Genomic DNA, 19,650 nt, shown 5'->3' with positions numbered 1-19,650 from the left:
TCACACACAGACACATGCTATACACTGGAGCAGCCATTCACAGCGCCCAGGGAGCATGGGGGTATGGTGCCTTGCTCAAGGGCACCTCAGCCGTGGCAGGGAGGTGTGCTGACATCCCTCCAACTGTCCGTTTCACCAGTCTTTTGAGTGGCGAGAGTGGGGATTCGACCTTCCGGTTACTGGATGACCCACAGAGTCTAACCTCTGGTACAAAGTTTTATTTGAAGATTTGGATCATGACTGCCATAATTCATGTGTGACTCACAATCTCCACTGCATGATTGTAGATCAGCTTCTCTGCAGTGACGCTGTTGATCTCATCCACAAAGCGCTGCTTATCAGAGAAGAAGTGGTTGAGTTTGTCAGTCAGCTGCCGACAGAGGGAGATGCAGCTTTTGTAGCGCTCGTTTAGACTCTTCACCACTGTGAGAATGAAGGGAGAGATTTTTGATTTATCTATGTTTGCTGTTTAATAGAGCAAATAAATAGTTTTCTCCTTTCTAACCAACCATTTCCTAATTTAACACATTGGATAAAGTTAAGCAAACAAAGGGAAAGAGGGAAATATGCTTACCCTGTTTTACAGCAGTGGAGGGATTGAGTTTGGCGGATTTGATCTGAGCCTTTGCAAGATGAAGTGAGGAAGCAAGGAGTTGAGCTGCCTTCATGTAGAGCACCAACTGTTCCACCTGCCTGTAGGGGGCAGCACAGTCATACTATGTAAAACAAAAGGACTGCAGCTGAGCCACAGCACAAAAATGTCCTTTTTCACACCGAGTGAGATTAATTAAATGAGTTTATAAAACCATCAAGTCAGTCAAAACTTATTTTCCTTACCCCCACTCTTTGCTGAGCTGGCTGATCTGGTCCACAACCACACTGTCTTGAGCAGGGTATATAGAAGCAGCCGACACACCAAGCTCTGCCCCCCCTGCTCGAACTGCAGCCATCTCCAGGACGCAGTCGGTGAATGAAAGCATCATCCGTAGGTGCATCAGGGTGTCCGTATGCTCACGCTGGACAAAGAGATAAAAAGTTACATTTAAATCATGAAGCAGGGGAAAAGTCCACAAACAGTTTAATGTCATGTTAATGTCCAAAAGAAATAGTGGCAAAAAGAGGTACAAAAAGGTGGTAGATCCCATCCGTCTTACCTCCATCAAGGTCTCCTCAGGCAGCTCTGGGGCTTCGAAGGTAATGAAACCCTCCAAGCTGGGAGGAGAGGTACCATACGGGACATAGCGCAGGTTGCTAGGTCCTCCCTCTGTCCCAGGAGCAACCTGCCCAGACCCAAAACTTCCTGGAGGAGAAGTGCCTATGGTCATGCCTGGGGGAGAACCAACATAGACCCGACCACTGGTTGAGCACAAGGAGCCGGCTGAACTGTTGGAACCCACTTTGAGGAGAACAAAGAAAGAGGAGGGAAGAGGAGAAGTGGGTTTAGTGATACTCCTAATAAATAACCTTACTCAAAACACACCTTTGCTTGCAGACTAGCTTTGCTTAGGTGGAGGGTTCTTCACCTGAGATGGTGCGTGGTCGGGTACCTAGGTGGCTGCAGGTAGGGGGAGTGCTGCTGCTGGGTGGCGAACCCACAGTGAATAGGACAGTACGGGGACTTGCAGAGCCACCCTGAGCCAGCATGCTGGGTGCTGCAGGGGATTCAGGAGGGGGACATGTAGCTCATGTCTTTCAAATACTGACCACAAAATATTACAAATGATACAAAGTATGTACTGTAGATTTGATATGTTCAAGCAAGACATTAGCAATTTAATATACAAGCCAAATCACTGATCTAAGGCAAACCAGGCAGTGGTAGATGTTAAGCCTATGTGCAGAAGCATATCCACACCTGTATCCATGGGTCGCTCAGTGTTCAGGCTGTCAGTGCTTCCCTGGTAGGCCTGTCCACCCAAAGTTATTCTGATTGGTTGTTCAGATAGACGACCTGTGCTGACAGACCTGTGAGCAACCATAGATGACGTCAGCAGAGGTCAACAGTAGACAAACTGATGTCCTTTTCTTTCGTTTTACCATGTGACCTCAAAGTATTACACAGGTACTTGTTATTCACCTTCAGAAGGACAGCATTCAAACAATGTTTACATTTCACCACATATTTGAGGAGTGTGCAAATAAAACAGCAAGTAAATAATACATGCATCAAAGAACTTAACAGAACAAAGAACATAAAATCACAATTTATCTTATTCAGGTTATAGGACTCATCACTGCACAGGTGGAGTCAGTTGTGCATTGATCAAGAAATGTGTCCAAACAACTGAGCAGCATAGTATCTATCATACCATGGGTGGACCATAATGACACAGAGGAGTCTTAAAATGTTCAGAACTAGCATTGCAAAAAGAAGCAAACATACAGAGGATGAGTTGTGAATCCTACCTGCCAAAGGTCCGGCTGCCCTCTGGGGCAGAGGCCCGTCCAGACAGGTATGGACTGCTATGGAGGGCACAGATATCCCGGGTCTCTGTCAGGGTCTTGGTGGGAAGTGGGCTGTCTGCCAGTGCCATCAAATTACAGGAGGCCTGTGTTTTGGGAATCTTGAAAGGTGCCGAAATAGGCTGGATGGAAACAATTGAACAAGGCAACTTTAACAACTAATGATTCAGTTGAAATTGGCAAAAGTCGTGTTCAAACCACATAAGAACTAGTCCCACCTTGGTAGGGGAACCAATAATGGTGGGCAGTGGGGACTTTTGCAGCCAGTCGGATGTGCGAGGGGAGGAGCCCAGCAGCTTGGTGGGGGAGGAGCCGAGATTGGCTGGGCGGCCAAACTGAGGAGAGTGACTGCAAGAGGAGGGGGATGAAGGCTGCACAGGATCCGACAGCTGCTTGTGGAGCTTCTGTCTCGTCTGATAGAAATCTGTCAGGGTAGGTGCGCTCTGGAGCCGAGCCCCAAGAAGCTGAGAGGGTGGGGTGGGGGAACCTAAGGAAGCAAGAAGGATTGGATTAGAATCGCTTGATCTCTACAGTCAAAATAAACTTCCATAATCAATCATCCATATGTAGAGAACTAACCAAGCAACCATACACGTTTTTCAGTTCTTACAGGCAGGTTATAGCTGTTTCTCAGCTATAATCCATCTTTATCATCATTTCAGAAAGTTTAATGTAGTTTCGCTGTTTAAAAGAAAACAAAGTCGCCACGACAACAAAAATGAAGAACAGTGAAGATGTTGTTTGACATCTTCTAATCAGAGATTTTGAAAGATCTTGATTCATGAAAATGAATATTACAAAAAAAATATATATAGAAAAAGAAAGACGAAGGAAAAATGGTTTCCATGACTGCAGTTACTGCCAATTCTGCCTAATGTAACAGCAAAGCACATTATTCTGAACTGTCCAGGAATGTATGCTCCATATTTCTTTATTATAAACTATTCATCATTTACCGTTTCAACAGCCCAAATTCCAGACCACTGACATGAAATCTTATCTAAGTGAATGAGCAAATTACTCACTGTTACCCAGATGTGCACATTCACCAGTGTACTGACCTCCTGAGGAGCTGCGGCTGCGAGCCTCCTGGTTCTGCATGTGACAGCAGCACTGACCTAGCTGCTCAGGAATAGTGCCCACTAAAAAACACAAACAGGATTTTTTCCCTTCAAGCAAAGTAGTTTTTAAATGTACAGTTTACTTGGAGACATGCGTGAATGCAATCTTACCAAGGGGTGAGGGGGAGTAGGGCCGAGAACTCCCTGTAGAGAGGCGACGGCCCACCGTCTGAGGGACATCTGCAGAGCTGGGAGACCCCGAGCCCATTTTTGGAAACCCCATAGGACTGGTGTTGGAACGCCTCACTGTTCCTGACCTAGAGAACACAAAAGTGCATCACAAAAAGTTTGCATGAAGACTAATCCAAAGAGTCCAGGAATGAACAAGAACGAAATAAAAAAATCATCTGAGGTCTCATTTGCATTTGAGGAACAAAAAATTACACATCAGCTGCAGAGGATAAGGATTTCTTTAAAAGGTGAGTTATTCATTTAGTGTTCTTACATGGAACATAGCTTCAACCATAGAGGACCTAACAAATATGAACAATGCTTTTCTTCATCAAGGGCAATTCTTTAGAAATCTTGTACTTTTACACCAATGTTTACTCACGAGAGGCCTTTTCTTGCTTTTGTGGTTTAAACAAGTGGTACAAACATTCAGAGGAATGAGTGAAAGAACTACAGTAATGTAGGTCATGTTGCTTGTGGTTGCACGTGGAAAACTCAATGCTAATAAAACTAACGATCAAATTTTAAGTGCTACCTCACAAATAAAACTCATTTTGTTAACATCATCAGGTAAAAGGAAAGTGGATAGTATGTACACAGAAAAATCACACATCTGAATCAAAGTACATTCAGATTTACACTTTAATTAGCTTGTTTGATATCAAATTGCTGAATTGAAAAAAAAAAAAAAAAAAAAAAAAGCTTCAAAGCAAAGCAAAGAATTCACCAGATAAAAACAATCCCACAGCTGGGATGATCATCAACACATCAGCTAAGCGTATGATTCATTAACGCCTTCATCATCTCTGCTCTTCTCCTTTTCAGACAGCGTTACTCTTCCTGTGTAAAAAGGTGGCATCCTTCCCTTTTCATCTGCTTTGTTTGCTAATTAAACCGCCAACTCTCTCTCACGCCAACCGTTTGGGAAGCCACAAGCTCAAGTATGTATCTTGCTGATGTAATGTCAGTGAAACTTTATGGTGATCATTACCCAGCTTGAAAATGTATTTGTGATGAGTTAAGCATTAGTCCCAAGCTGATATGAAAAAGTGCTGCTTCACTCTGAAAGAAAGTAGATTTCTTTTACCTGGGGGAGCTGTAGAGTGTGGTGGTTGGGCTGCTGGAGAGGTTCTGCTTGATGCGCTGGTAGTTGCGAACCTGCGTGGGCACAGGGATGGGAGTAGTCTCGGCCCGTGGGGACACCATGGGAGTGTGTCCCTGGGTGGGCTGTGGCTGACTGGAGGAGGAAAAAGGGGAAAGGAGTGCAGTTAGCCATCCCGCTCTAAGCTGCTGCTGCTTCCATATCTTCAGGACTTCTTCAGGGGCCTCAACACCCATAGTCACCTAAAGCTTCAAAACGCAACTGCTGCTATGGGAAGTTGAACACGAGGCAGGACAAGTAAAAAAATGCTGAAACGTTGTTTCCACGGTTTCTTTGTTTACACGATGTGGAGGCAGACTGTCGAACCTAAGTTTAGGCTGGTTAATCACACAAGCAGAGTCAGGAGGGAAAAAAAGGGGGCTGGACATGCATGTAAACACTGAAGGACGGCAAATCAGCTTCAAGCTTATTGAGCTGAGGGCAGGACAAGAGGGTGGGGGGGTGGCCAAAGGCACGTGTTAGACGGGGCCTCCGTGTTCATCCCACACAGGAGGGGAAGTGCAAAGAGGCAGTACTCATTTGCATTGTTTTGCAATTCCCAAAGAGACACAATGTTCTGAACATACAGCCATGATCAAGTTACCAATAAAGGACCTTTGCAAACGTATAGAATGATAACAACATTTAGGAAAAAAAAAAAAAAAAAAAGTGGTGGTTGGAGAGCCGTAGCAGTTAGCAAGCAGTGATATCCAAAGGCTGGGAGGGGCTGACAGGGAGAGGAGGACATGTGACAGACGAGACTAGTCCAGACAAAGACTGGAAGAGCAGTTGCTTTGTGAGATTTCTGCAGTTCTGAGACACGATGTGCCATCTTTGTTCACGTTTAACATCAATCACAACATGGCTGATAAAGTCTTATTTTCTCCAGGTTTCTAAAAGCATGATTGATCCTAGCTGAGGCTGATAATGGAGAGGGATGTTGTGTGCTGTTGTTCCCTTGCTAAAAAGGAAAACAAAGACAAGAGAATAAAAAAAGGAAAGAGAAGAATAATTCTTGAAGTCAGCTGCCTGTCTGCTGATCTGTTTTTTAACCAAGTAACTTAGTAGAAAGGGATGGGATCCAGCCTCCAAAACTTGCTGCTTCTCTCTTGCTCGGTCTTTCTTTCCCCTCATCTAAGCTTTCTTTATAATAATCTCTCTCCTAACATCTTGCTCCATACCCTCAACTCTACGCTCCCTTCCTCTCGCACCCTCTTTTTTTCTCTCAAACAATTTAGGAAACACTGTGCACAGAAGATAAACAAGCCAATGATTTAGGAGGTTTTATGGAGCCCTACTGCGGTCTATAAATTTCAAAAGGGAAGTCCTGTAAAGAACAGACTAATACATTATTTTTCGAGTGTCAAAGTTTACCTAATTTATGTAAGAAGTGAGGCATTACTGTTATATTAAACAGCACAGTGAACAGGAGAGAGAGGGAACAAATCGAGCAGTGTGCATGGCTAGAGTGGGAAGAGACACACTAAACAACATCATAGGAGAAGAGTATGCTGAACAAAAACCATACGGAGAGAAAAGAGCAGATTTGCTTCAGGCTATTTATACATGCAAACAAGAAAGGAGGGAGATGCAAGCAGTGTGAAGCAGTGTCTGGATGCAGGTTGTTACACAAAGAACAAAGAGTGAGAGACAACAGAGGGGAAAAAACAGTCACTAACTTAGAGTTATGTAATAACATTTACATCGAAACTTTTATCAGGGCCTGCATATTATCAACGACTTCTCATCAAAGCTGTCCAGAATAGCAGGAAAATGATTCATTCTATTATATGAACTATATACTGCATAACTAGGGTGAATTTTACTAAATATTTTGACCTATTTAAATTAAAATTAATTGGATTATAATGAATAGGATTGAACTAAATTATGTAATTATGTGTACACATATATATGATTTCTCCTCTGTTACAAGTGCATTGAAACTACACGTTTTGAGCTGGAGCTCCAAAAACAACTGAAGTGAATTTAACTTGCTGATTTTAGTGTTTCTATAAGTTCTGGAGGCTGTTAGGAACACATAGAATAAGGCTAGCCTTGTTCTTCCTCTAACAAAGGGAGGAGAAATCAGAGAAAAGAAGATCTACAGTGCAGTTTTTAGACCAATTATTGAATTTCACTTTGACATCAATAAACCTTTCTTAATGGAGTTACTTATTCACAAGCCATGGAACAGCAGGGAGGTCATTCTTAATTATGAAGTGAAAAGTCAACGAATTGGATTTAAACCTTTAATGAGATGTGTTAAAATAATGCAGCTCCGGTACTCGTGAGCATCTTTAAATACAGATATTTAAGAACACAGCCAAGTCCCAATAACAGCAGCCACTGTGTGAAGCTATTCTTATCCACACAGCACTCTGCTGATCAGGTGCTGTTTTTAGCACAGCTCCACCTTGTTGTTTGGCTCAGTGTCTGAGTCATTACTCGCTGATCATCACATTTGATTGCGGGCTCACTCATGACAAATGAACAGCACATATGTGATGTAGCCAGAAATAGTGACAAAGAAACAAAGGAAGCTTCATGGACACAAACATTCCTCAAGAATAGATAATGACCTTATGGCTGAATGTGAAATGCAATCTGATGGCATCATGTCGCCCATCCATTACACTGATAACACTCAGTTTAGGCTCCATGAACGGTGTCTGATGAGTCAGTGGTGCTAGGCTGTGTAGAAATAATTACAGTTCAGGCACCAGTCACAGAAAATGCTAAGTTTAGATGTAGGGAGGTTGGAAGTTAAGCCCTGAGGACAATATAACCACTCACAAAGGAACCAGGATAACATTTAATGTTTGTACACATGCTTGAATTAATGTTTTTTAGGATGCAGTTTCTATAAAATCACATGCAAGTCAGGAAACTTTTAAATATATTTTCAACAAACTGCTTCTTTAGAAAAATGATAAAAATGGAACATTACTGGAGTTATCTAAACACATAAACTAATGTTTTGGTTAATGATTTTTTTTTTTTACTTACTATATTTTCATCCATTTATCTTTTTAAATTAGATATGTACAACGTGTGACATTCTGAGACATCTTTACAGGCCTGTTTCTGTCACATTAAGTCACTTATGGCCATGAAATTGCAGATGTCTAAAACAGTCAGAATTTGGAAACAGCAGTACAAACTTTAACAAAATACACCCTAAATACATCCGAGTAGTGGATGCTCTGCCACCCTGTGTACGAGTTGAAGTAATGTGATAACTAATGCCCCCAAACCTGTACTGTTGTACATGACTCCAGTTTTACAGATTAAACTTCTTATAAAAAGAAAATAACAAAAAAGCTTTACAGTCTATTTCTCTTTCTGTTTTAACTAGCAATTAAGTTCAAACAGTGCTTACCCTCCACAAATAAGAAACTCGTTGGATGGCCGATGACCTGCACCCACTGGCTGGTCATCTATGGAGGAACAAAACAATTATGAGGGTGTAGCATCCTTCCCCGTTTTACAAATCAGTAGTTATTAGCTGATAACAGGTCTCCTGCAATGCCACCTAACACTCTCAATCAATCTACACCATCTCCTGCCAATTGCACTGTCCCTTGTTTGTGGACTATGGAAGTGTGTGTTCAAGCAGGTGTTCAGCATTAGGGTTCATTTTACTAGCCAAGAGGGCAAGTGTGTGTTCTGACCGTTTATACAATTATGTCTACAGTTCCAGCCTGCGATGGTTAGCAGCTGTCCAATTTACTAGCTGTGGATTTGGTGGAACATGGTATGTGTGCTGTGGATATCTCCAGCAGGTAGTAAATGTACCATTCAATAATTCATACTATGTGCTGATAAGATAAGGAGGTAAACGAAAATCAGTTCAGTTAACTCAGACACAGAACAGCTCATAGTTTTAAGTTAAATAATAATCATATTTGTATCTTGTGCCAATGAATGCATAAATAAATAATTTTCTAACTTTCGGGTGGATTTAATTTGACATAAATTGAGATTTGATTTACAATATAACACTGTATATCTCAATAGCAGCTGATATGAAAATATAATAGTAATATAGCTTATTTCAACAGGCAAAAGTCTAGCATTCCCCACAAAAGCAGTCATCTGTTAAGAAACCCTGAAGCTAATGTCAATCACAAGTTTTTAGGCGAGTCATTTCAGTGAATGTGGAGAAAACTAGTTCGAGTTGCATGCTTTGACACTTACAGCTGTCAGTAGAGAGGTGAGGCACCAGGACAAAATCATCAGTGTCACAGGAGGAGTTCTTACTGCTGGTGCTTCCAGCAGACTCTTTGGACAGCTGCAGAAAGTTGGGTGGACCAGGCGGAGGAGATGACAGACCATCTTCAGCTAGAGTCTGCATGTCCGGGAGAGACTGTGTTCACAGATATACAGACAGACAGACAGACAGATAAAGACAGTGGAGAAGGGTTAAAAAAAAAATAAATTACTGAATGATCTTTCAGAATGTCAAATTTATTCAAATACATTCTTACAGAGCACACTGTAAGATGTAACTGTGGAAGTGCTCACACCTGCTCACACCTCTGCTGTAACGCCAGATGATACAACTGGCAGTAATGCAATAGTAGTAGCACTTACACTAGTAGTCATAGTCAAAGTTAATAGATCCTGACCAGCAGAATCATGGAATATGTGAATATAGTTTTGTTTTTTCTCTCCCTGTGTAGAGTAACCGTTTGTAATGAAAGCAGCCAGCAGGCACAATGGAGCATAACACCAGGGAACCATGGTTAATATTTTACTACCTTACTTGTGTAAGTGTAATCCCTTTTACATAAGAATGTATTAAGTTCTATCAAACTCACAGGGGGAGAGCTGTAGCGGATGCATGGGGAGCTGCCACAGGAGCTGTCCGTCACAGCATTGGAGGCACTAGGGACTGGCACCGGACATGCTGAGGGAAAAAAGTTCATCCTTAATCACAGTTTCACGCTGGATGATGAGAAAGTGTACTACGGTAGGGTGTGTCGCTTAGGAATGAGTCTTTTATACTTACATTTCTTAATGGTGGACAATGGCTCCAAGAAAGGATGGCTGAAAAATGTGTCTGCAGATAGGAGGGTGATGTTACAGAAACTGCATAGAGAGCAGTTTTTAAACTTTCTTTTCTTTTTCTGTGAACTTTTACTATTTAACATTAACAATTTACCAAAACAATACTGTAAACACTCACTAAAGTCCATCCTGTCTTTCTGATTCCTCTGCAGCAGCCCAAGCAAAAGGTCACTAAGTTGTGGGGACGTCTCCCTTGGGATTCTGCATAGTGGGAACATCAACAGCTTGTTTAGGGTGTGAGTAAAGTGTGCAAAACAACCAAATTAAAATAGGGGGCATGGCAGGTCCTGGAATGAAACGCCGGTGAGGCACAGTACTAAACAAACATCTAAAGACAACACAGACAGACTATGTCATGATACAGCTATGTCGTGACACTATTGCACTGTTGCTTTGAGCTAAATGTAATCATACAGGAAGACTCAAAATGAAAAAGTTCACTTGCATCGGGTATGCATGTATACAATGTTAGGAATTTTATCTAAAAACAACATTTCGCACTTGGGCAGTCACTTTTAAGCATGCCCACTTTTCTCTTATTTAGATTAAGCCATCGATATCTATACCAATTTTCAACACAATCCATCAAACGGTTTTTAAGATATTTACTACATAAGAGAAATTTCAGTGTCACGAGAGGCTAAAAATAAATTCAAGTCATCAGTAGCGCCGTCAGGATTCCTTACCAGGAAGAATGAATGTCACCACATTTCATAGCAAGCCAAATGAACAACTGACAGACCAACATTTCCATCTCACACACCATACCTAGCTAAGAACAGTAGATGCAAGCAGAGGATGATGTTGAGACGAGTTGTGACGATAGGACACTCCTAATTGCATCTTACAAGAAAGGTGACTTACACAGGTTGGAGATTCTTGTTCTTCTCATAAAACATCCTCAAATCTTGTGGACTGTTGGCCTGTAAATAGAATGAAATTACATGCATTGACACGCATCTCACACAAACTCATTTGTTAACTGTTTGTAGGACACTAAATTAACCTGGAAGGGTGGCTTGCCAACCAGACACTGATATATAACCGTTCCTATGCTCCACAGGTCAGCCTTGGCGTCATAGTTCTGGGACATGATGACCTCTGGGGCCTGAGAGAGGAAAGATCACTAGTTAAGATACAAAATAGAGAAAAATATAACACGTTGCTGAAAAAGTACAATGACTTATGTCAAAAGGCTCATATTACATCCTTTTCTAACAAGTTAAAGGAAGTCTGCCATGTTCCCAGAATTTGTCCTCCAAGTTTCAGCCTAATATCTCCCATATGTTATTAATTCTGCAATGCTCATGTACCCGTGGTTTTTGGCCCTGTTCCAAAGACAAGGTTTTATTGTTTGTAGCATTAAAAGGAAAATCTTCAGGAGGTGTGCCCTTTTTTTGACCAGTGCAATGATTTTCCCATGCGAATATGCAGCAGTGCCACTGTGGCTGTTCATAAAAAACACAGTAGAGTGCATTATAAACATTCAAACCCGAGTCAAAATGAAAACAGTAAATCTCTGTATGAGCAACTTATAGAGTGTAGCTACACTACAATGCACATTATTTCATACACTGACATGACCATTTCTAGAAATAACATGCATCATGACCATTTTTTCACTTGAATACTCTCAGGAAATCCTTAAATAAACCAGCTGATGAAGCAGCTCACACACACACACACACAGTGTGATAAACAGAGCAAACCAGATGCCAGGTTTCTGATGTTAACATATCCATTATGTTGTTTTGCCAGTAAATTCACAAGAGTTTTTCATATTCCTTTAGGTTGTTTTTAAAATGCACTACGAGAAGTGTTTCAGTGTCAGGTGTCAACAAAGTATCCTGATTATTGTTTATTGGAAATAGAGATTTAAGAAAAGAAAAAAAACTACTTCAGAATCTTTTCTCCCATTTTCAAAAGGAAGAAACCCCCTGGACATTCCTGGCTACAAAAAGCCTTCCCACATCCACATTTTGCTCTGTTGGCATTCCTCAGACCAACTTACTCTTAGTTGATAAAGCATCAACCATCAATACAAACTGTTTATATGAACAGAAGTTCTGCAGGACTCTCTCTCAGTGCAAAGATTCACAGAGCTGCAGTGCTATCAGTAAGCCCAGAAGTCCACACAGAGCCAAAAGGGTACCAAAAGAAAATGTCCACGCCATGCACAGCCTGTTCACACTACTCTCATCTGGCAAAACAGTATTACATGTATCTGTTTTTTGTAGGCGACATAAAAGGGCTACATATGCAACAATGTAATTTTACAATCCTGTGTAAAGATGAGTAGATTGAATCTTTGTCTATGACTAATCTTCAGCTCAAGCTAGCATTGAGGGGGTGGAGTTATACATTTATTGCAGCGCTAGACTGACTCAAAACAGACATTCAAACACACTGACCATGTACATAGGTGACCCACACAGTGTGGCTGCCATCATGTTGCTCTGAAGGTATCGTGCAAAGCCAAAGTCAGCTGCAGGACAAAAGAATAAAACAAACCAGTGAGTACACAAAAGTTAGCACAAGTGACATAAACCACTATTGTTGGACCCCGAGTAGGAGATAAACACTTGGAACAATAACATATAGATAAACTAGTGGCACACAAGGCTAAGATAGTAGTAGATTACAATGGCAACCATTTTAGAAATGTATCAATTCCAACATTCCTGATGCAAAAATGATCTATTTCAAGTTTGAGAAAGGCAGCTGTTGGACTGACGGTAAACCTGTCTGTCTGCTTCTGAAAAAAATAAAGAATTTCACTGGAAAAAAAATCTCATCATTTTGGTACCTGAATTAAAAAGTAGGACCAACTGCAATCTACACAACTTAAATGAGAAGTTCCATCACAACCAATTGCTTTACCTCATCCCTCTGGCTACTGCCTAAGGGTTATGACAGGTCATTAAACTCTATCTATACGATTATATAAGTTTTAGAATAATCAACGTATTCTAATGTAAGAAAAAAAAAAAAACAACGTATTTTTGTCTTCTACCTATTTTGATGCGGACGCCACTGATGTTGGACTTCTTGCGACCCACATATGACAGCAGTATGTTCTGTGGTTTGAGGTCGCGGTGGATGATTCCTTTGCTGTTTAGGATGCGCATGGCAGCAGCAATCTGCTGAAGGAAAATCCTAAGTGTGTCTTCTCTCAATGTCCCCTTAGCTAAAGAAAAAAAAAAAAGGCACAAAAGATATTCATTTCTGTTTGTGAATGCTGAAGAAAACAGCTTAAAACTTTTACTTGCAGGGATCAAAGGCCTGTTTCTTTAAATAAATCCTCTTTAAATAAATTAATCAAAATTAAACTTTTCTCCATTCAAGTCCCTGAATAGGTGCTTTATGCTTTGCCTGTGGGTTTCATTCCAGTGTTTCAATTTGCAAATGAAGCGTGCAAATGATTTATTCATTTGGTCCACACACAATACAAAAGTCAAGGCTGTAACACTCTGACCTACCACAAAGGTGTTTATTAGCCTCAGCTGGTTAGGGCTCGCAGTTAGCATGTTATAATAATAATCCTGATGTAAAGTATGTAAACTGAGGCAATCAAGGTCCTGTTTAGTTGTGGTAGTGAGATAAGCCTGATTCATAAGGGGTTCAACAAACTCCTTGACTAGCACGACACATAGTCTGACCGTGATCGTAAACTGTAAATATGGACAAGTGGGACAGGGTCACCCAGCAAAAGTACAGTGATAAAGGAGCAGCTCCAGGAAAACACGATCAGCATTTTTATGGAGCACAGGTGTAGACACATGCAGTTATCTAAGAGATGCAAACTGCCACTTACCAAATTGTTCAGTATGCAAAGACAATGAAAACTACGACACTTTGACAGTTTGAACTATGTACACAAACATACTCATCTGAGCTCTCCCTAAAACTCGGAAGTTTTAATGTTAGTCACAGGACATGATGCAGTTAAAAAGAAAAGTCAGTGACCAAAAATCTCTGGGAGTATGGAAATCCTGACTTAAGTTTAGTTAGTTTAGATTTAGTGTGAAATTTCTATTTCACAAAAACACAACTTAAATCTTATTTACACAGATAGTTGAAGGAAAATCTATCAATATGAAAAAATATCACTAAGGAACAGCAGTGATATGTAAATGAAAAGTCCTCTAACTTCCAACTTCAGATCCCACTCGTCACAGTGAGATATTGTGTCACTGATAAAATACAGACAACTCTATTTGGGACTGTTGGAGTGTAGAAGACGAGTGAGTTTCATCATTCTTCCTAAAGTATCTGAGCGATGTAAAGCAGAACTTCTAACTAGCATTTCAAAATGTCATTTGAGTCATAAAATCTCAAGCTGACTCTACAACCAGAAAGGATGACTTTTTAATAAACTATCACAATGACAAACAGTGTGCTCACCAGAACAAAGAAGAAAAGGAACCCTTTGTACAAAGCTGCAGTGATTCACACTCACACACGTAGAGAACATTTAGCCTAACACATACAAACATGCTCTTTAACATCCCCCATGTTATGCAGGCTTGTAATATTCTACACAGTAGTCATCACTCAGAGATGATAAATACACCATAATATACACATTCCCCACACCTACATTTGCAGTCACATGGCTGTTCTTCCTCTGCAGCATTAATAAGTTTACTTTATGAACGATAATCTGTGTGAAAGTGCACATGTGAGTGTGTGTGTGACAGATGTGTGTCTGATGCTTACCTTGCAGATAGTCGGCAAGATCACCTCCATTGCAGTACTGTGTGTGGAGACAAACAATCACCATCAACAACAATTAATATACAAGTTCAACAATGTCAAGCAGAGAGGCAAGAGGTTCGTGCCTCTTCGCATGCATTTCTATTACTAAGTGTTCAAATTCTAAGCTCAACAATTAATGTGCTGAAAGGTTCCGAGTTCTCAAGAGCAATAAGAAGAACAGACAGTAGAGTCAGTAGTGATGTTCAAAGAAGGTGAACTTTGAAAGTGGACGAGGAAATACAAAGCAGTCTTTGCTTTTCCCCCTATTCTGAGAGCTTCTCGTGGACAAATAGGTGTTCATGATGACAACCACAAGCTAAAGTCCTGATGAGAATTCTAGGCACCACTAAAACAAAGCCCTGGCATGTGAGCATACGATCAAAGCTGCTGGTCACATGTTGCAGAGAGCTCGCAAGGTAGCTACTTTCATATAATATATTTAAAGAAAAAGACATCCACCTGCTTCCGTCTTTCTGAGTGACGACATTGCATGCAAATATATCCACAACCACACCTTAGCCATTGTCTTTAGCAGCATTTACGGTACAGGATTTTGTCAGATAACATCAGAATTTTTAAAGAAACAGGGTTTAAGCATAGAAGCAGGTAGGAAGTGGCTTACAAAATGACTACTGATTCATTTGAATCCTTAATGGGCAGCGTCTCAGTCACTGTTTGGACGCGTTCCTTTGACAACAGAAACAGAGAGCTTTACCAAATGAGAACCACATTACTGGAACTTTGCCTATATTCTAGTATACAGTAACACATATATGGCTCAAAAATGCTGTAGACATGAGCCGCAGCTGAGCTAAAATTACACAATGATATGTTCTGATAGAAGGTAAGTACGTGATGTCATCAGACATGTAACGGACATGTGACTGCTTCAGTTACGCCCCAACTGAGCAGAAAAAAGCACCTTAATGGCAACAAGCTGCTCCAACTCGAACTGTACCAACAGAATCAGAGAGAAGTGAGACTTTTCTTTTTACAAACTTAAAGTAAAGAGCAGAGAGTTAAAAGAACTGCTGTAATTCATCCACACAGCTGGAATCCATGCTCAGATGTGGAGTTGTAGTTAAAACTTTGTGTCCGTTATGTTAGATTTTTTTTAGTCAAAGTCAATATTGTAGTCATTTTGCATCAAGCATTTCTGATCTATGGATTGATCATTTTTGTAATCTCTGTAACGCATGGATCCTGAAAATGAAATTTGTACAGAAAGCGAGTTGATTTTAAAAGTTGTATTAAAAGTTAATTATTATTAGTATTGTAATAACGCAATATCATTACATATATTACTCCGCTGCTGTTTTGATGGGTTAAATCACACTCCTGCTGCTCTGAAAACAACATAATATTTGATGTTAATTACTTCAAATCAATTAGCCATATGGCACACAATTCTGGAGAAGTGCGTGTAAAAAGGAACAAGGACAGTGGTCCAGTTAAATAGCCAAGTTGAGCTGTGACTGCAGCTTGACTCAACTATACATTTAATCTGACTGAACTCAGCCTGCCTTGCAAGCAGTTTGGTGCTAGTTAGATTGTACACATTTTGGTTAGTGGTTTTACTTTGCTGTGAAGACAGTTCTTCTCAATGCAAACACAAGTTGCCTTTAAATATACTTTGGAGCACAAAGAGCAAAGCAGACCAAGCTTGTTCAGGGCTGGGGGGCTTTTTCAAAGCAGCATACACTCAGTGGGTCTACATGATGAGATTAATTCCATTATAGCTATACTTGGATTATGCTTTAGGCAAGGGCAATTATCCAAGTATACATGGCGGTGAATAAATGGAATGATTAGGCGCATTCCCACCGTAGGAACCTTTTGCAGTTCCTATAACCTTTTATAGCGCATTCGGACATACAGGAACTAGGGACCACGGCCCTCAGTTCCTCTAACCATTTTAGCTCCTTCTCCGAGGCAGGGTCTTTTCTGGGTTCCATAGGAACACGTATGACGTAGGTGTTTGGTAGCTGGTAGCTACGCCCCTTGTCAGATTTCCGCTTCTTGTGGCCCTGTCATTTTTAAAAACTACCTTTGCAGCTACGAAGACAAACAATGGACAGAGCCACTGATAAATGGACCGATGAAGAAGTAAAAGCTCTTCTGGCCATCTACGCCTCAGAAGAAATTCAGAGAGGTTTTGAAGGATCGCAGCGGAATATTAAAATTTTCGCGCCGATAAGTTGTCAATTCTCTCCTTTTCTCCTCTACTTTTCGTGGGTTTTGTTTTGTTCTGTTGTTGAGTGGCGCTAAAGTAACAAGTCACTGACGCGGACGGCTGCGTCACATCAGTCCCTGTCAAGGGCCCCGACTCATGTGCGAATGCAAAATGAAACAGTTCCCCTGGGGAAGGGCAGTTCATAGAACTAAATTCGAGGTGGACAGTTCTTAGAAATGCGTTCTTAAAACGCCTCTGTTCGAATGCGGCTATAGGCACAAAACATATCTTACCCTGGGACGATAGGTGGCGCTGTGCCCATTTCAACTAGAGGTTATAGAGCCACTTCCTGTTGACGTCTTCACCACCAACAACAACAACTTCAGGAATTCGAGAAAGATGGCGAACGCAGAGCAAGATGAAGCTACGTCCCTCTACATTTCGTTTGTGATGAGCTGGTTATGGCACAGACATGATGCACAACGGCCACAACAACACTAATATCGTCTCCTTCGACTTCCGGGTCACGACCCCGGGAAAAAATCTTGAGCATGCGCAGAACGCAAAGTCCAATTCACCACGTGCTTCACCGTCTACGTGCACGTTTAGTGCAACTATCAACAGAGTTATCTCAGGGTCTTAATCCGACTGAGAGTACCCCGATCCGGTCCAATTTTTAGTCAAACTAAGGTGTATACATGAACTTAATAACTCAGTCTTATTGTAATTTAGACATTAAACCAATTTTTACAGTGCCATGTAACCCCACTGAGTGAAGTCTGAGTCTCAAATTGAGCCAAAACAAGATTTTAAGCAACAGCTTTTGGGAGGTAAAATACCTACTAAAGAAGAATCGTGCATTTTCAATAAGTGACCTGAGGTGCAGTAATTGTTATTTTCCCATTCTGCAGTCAGCTGAGAGCGTTGAATGAAGAGTGCAGAAAGTTAAGAGGGATGCCAGATTTAAAGATTTAAAGAGGTAAACAGAGGATATCTGGACAGTAGGACAGTGGTGGAGTTTAAAGTTCCCAAAAAGGACACACGAAGACGACCAGTGTTGGGATAAAACAATTACTTCATAATAAATGCTTCAAGTACTTCTAAAGTGAAAACTAATATTGCATAAGATGCGACACATGAAATATCCAGACATGCATGTTTCTATACTTACCTCCATAACCAGGAAAACAGAGTTCGGAGTTTCCTGGAAGAGAGGAGATGCAGAATCAGTAAGAGAAGCCATTTATCCTGAAGCAGCTGTCAGCTCCATCACACAAACATGACAGAAGCCACTGGAAAAAGTACACAGTACCAGCGTCTACTATTTATAGTTTATATACTAGAAGTACTATATACTATTCTTAAATATAATACTAATTAGAGTATTGCCTTTAATTAATTGTGTACTCTGTGTATTTTTTACTAAAGTTTTGTAGTGGTTACTGTAGGTCGTTGCACAATTCCAGATGACAGAAAAATGTGGATATGTTGCCATTATTGACAAAATAAGAGTAGGGTTTAGAGGGGATGAGGAGGGGAAAAAATCATATTAAGCCTCAATATTCAAATAAGTTCAGTGTTTACACAAACAAACTTTATGTAAAGACCGTCTCTTTACTTTATGAAGTGTACAACAATGAAAGTAGTAGCAAGGAAGCTAATGATTAAACATTCAGGCCCAAATGAACGACTCTTATTGGTAATTTAGCTGTTAAAGAAAAGTTCTCTACCAGACACATTCTGTTGTTAACAAAAAATCCAATAACAATTTGCAGCAACCTTTAAATGTTCTTAATTTAACAAGTTAAAAACAAGGGCTCTGTAGTTTGTTTGCTAACAAGATGAGGGGAAAAAAAGGGAATAGGGTCCAAATGAGTCATAGTATTAAAACAGTTCAGATTCAGGCAACAAATGACCAAAAAATTTATGTAACCGAGTTTTATTAAGCATACCCACTTAGTAGGACACAACAACTAAAGGTGATCATTGTTCACTTTGTAAGTAAACTAAAATCTGATCCGAGCCCTATCGGGATCGTTTATGCAGTATGGTTCTGAAGAAGCTCAGAATGCTTTTCAGTGCCATTCAGAGATTCCTCCATGTAGGGTAGGTAGTAGTGGGGGTTGGGCCACCAATATCCATTGAAACTGTATGCGTGAGAGAATATTTAAGTGTGCTAAGCCTCCTGCACCACAATCAGAAAGGAGGGGGATGGGTAGAGGGTGAAGGATGGCAGTCACCACAAGACGTCCCGCCTCAGAACACAAACTGATCTACATGCTACTGGTGACTTACCACAACCACTGAAGAACACCTGCACAATCCCAAGCTTTGCATTTGCAAATTAATGTCAAAGAAAACTGAAGTGAACAAATAGCAGGAACTGAGGCTACTTTTAAGAGGCTGTGCATTTCCCTCAGTGTGGTTTGTCACTTTAACTTGTTCCCTCCTGGCTGCTGCAGTTGCTTCAATGCTAAGGAGCAAAATAAAGTCAAGAAGCAGGTGGTACCAGCTGTTCATAGGGCAATCTTTGTTTGGGGGTGTTTAAAGGAAGAAGCAGCTAACAGTTATGAAAGAGACGGCTGCTGGGATTATGTAAATCAATATATGTTTTCTGGAAGGTACTGTTCACATAGTGGCCACATCGGAGATTACAAACAAGTGATCTTTGGACATCAATGGCTTGTTGACTTTTGAGGGCAGGACTCCAATCTTCTGGGACAAAATATTCCCAAACAACTGTGATATAA

General features: G+C 40.8%; 1 protein-coding gene across 1 annotated transcript in view; it reads right to left on the bottom strand.

Moving 5' to 3' along the window:
* Positions 1–19,650, bottom strand: part of ulk2 (unc-51 like autophagy activating kinase 2) — a 32,043-nt gene that overhangs the window by 3,083 nt on the left and 9,310 nt on the right. The window contains exons 4-25 of the mRNA XM_072393174.1: positions 18,072–18,104; positions 14,689–14,725; positions 12,983–13,156; positions 12,381–12,454; positions 10,976–11,077; positions 10,834–10,892; positions 10,088–10,170; positions 9,911–9,961; positions 9,720–9,808; positions 9,097–9,265; positions 8,279–8,336; positions 4,843–4,992; positions 3,696–3,841; positions 3,525–3,605; positions 2,682–2,950; positions 2,407–2,585; positions 1,856–1,965; positions 1,524–1,652; positions 1,155–1,396; positions 838–1,016; positions 575–693; positions 266–423 (exon numbers count right to left, since the gene is read on the bottom strand). Of these exons, the coding sequence (XP_072249275.1) occupies positions 266–423; positions 575–693; positions 838–1,016; positions 1,155–1,396; positions 1,524–1,652; positions 1,856–1,965; positions 2,407–2,585; positions 2,682–2,950; positions 3,525–3,605; positions 3,696–3,841; positions 4,843–4,992; positions 8,279–8,336; positions 9,097–9,265; positions 9,720–9,808; positions 9,911–9,961; positions 10,088–10,170; positions 10,834–10,892; positions 10,976–11,077; positions 12,381–12,454; positions 12,983–13,156; positions 14,689–14,725; positions 18,072–18,104 (2,691 nt within the window). The remainder of the gene's footprint in view (positions 1–265; positions 424–574; positions 694–837; positions 1,017–1,154; positions 1,397–1,523; positions 1,653–1,855; positions 1,966–2,406; positions 2,586–2,681; positions 2,951–3,524; positions 3,606–3,695; positions 3,842–4,842; positions 4,993–8,278; positions 8,337–9,096; positions 9,266–9,719; positions 9,809–9,910; positions 9,962–10,087; positions 10,171–10,833; positions 10,893–10,975; positions 11,078–12,380; positions 12,455–12,982; positions 13,157–14,688; positions 14,726–18,071; positions 18,105–19,650) is intronic.

The sequence above is a fragment of the Leuresthes tenuis genome, unplaced genomic scaffold, assembly GCF_036924035.1.
Source record: "Leuresthes tenuis unplaced genomic scaffold, fLeuTen1.0.hap1 SCAF_9, whole genome shotgun sequence".
Taxonomy (NCBI): Eukaryota; Metazoa; Chordata; class Actinopteri; order Atheriniformes; family Atherinopsidae; genus Leuresthes; species Leuresthes tenuis.
This window is presented reverse-complemented; position numbering and strand designations above follow the sequence as displayed.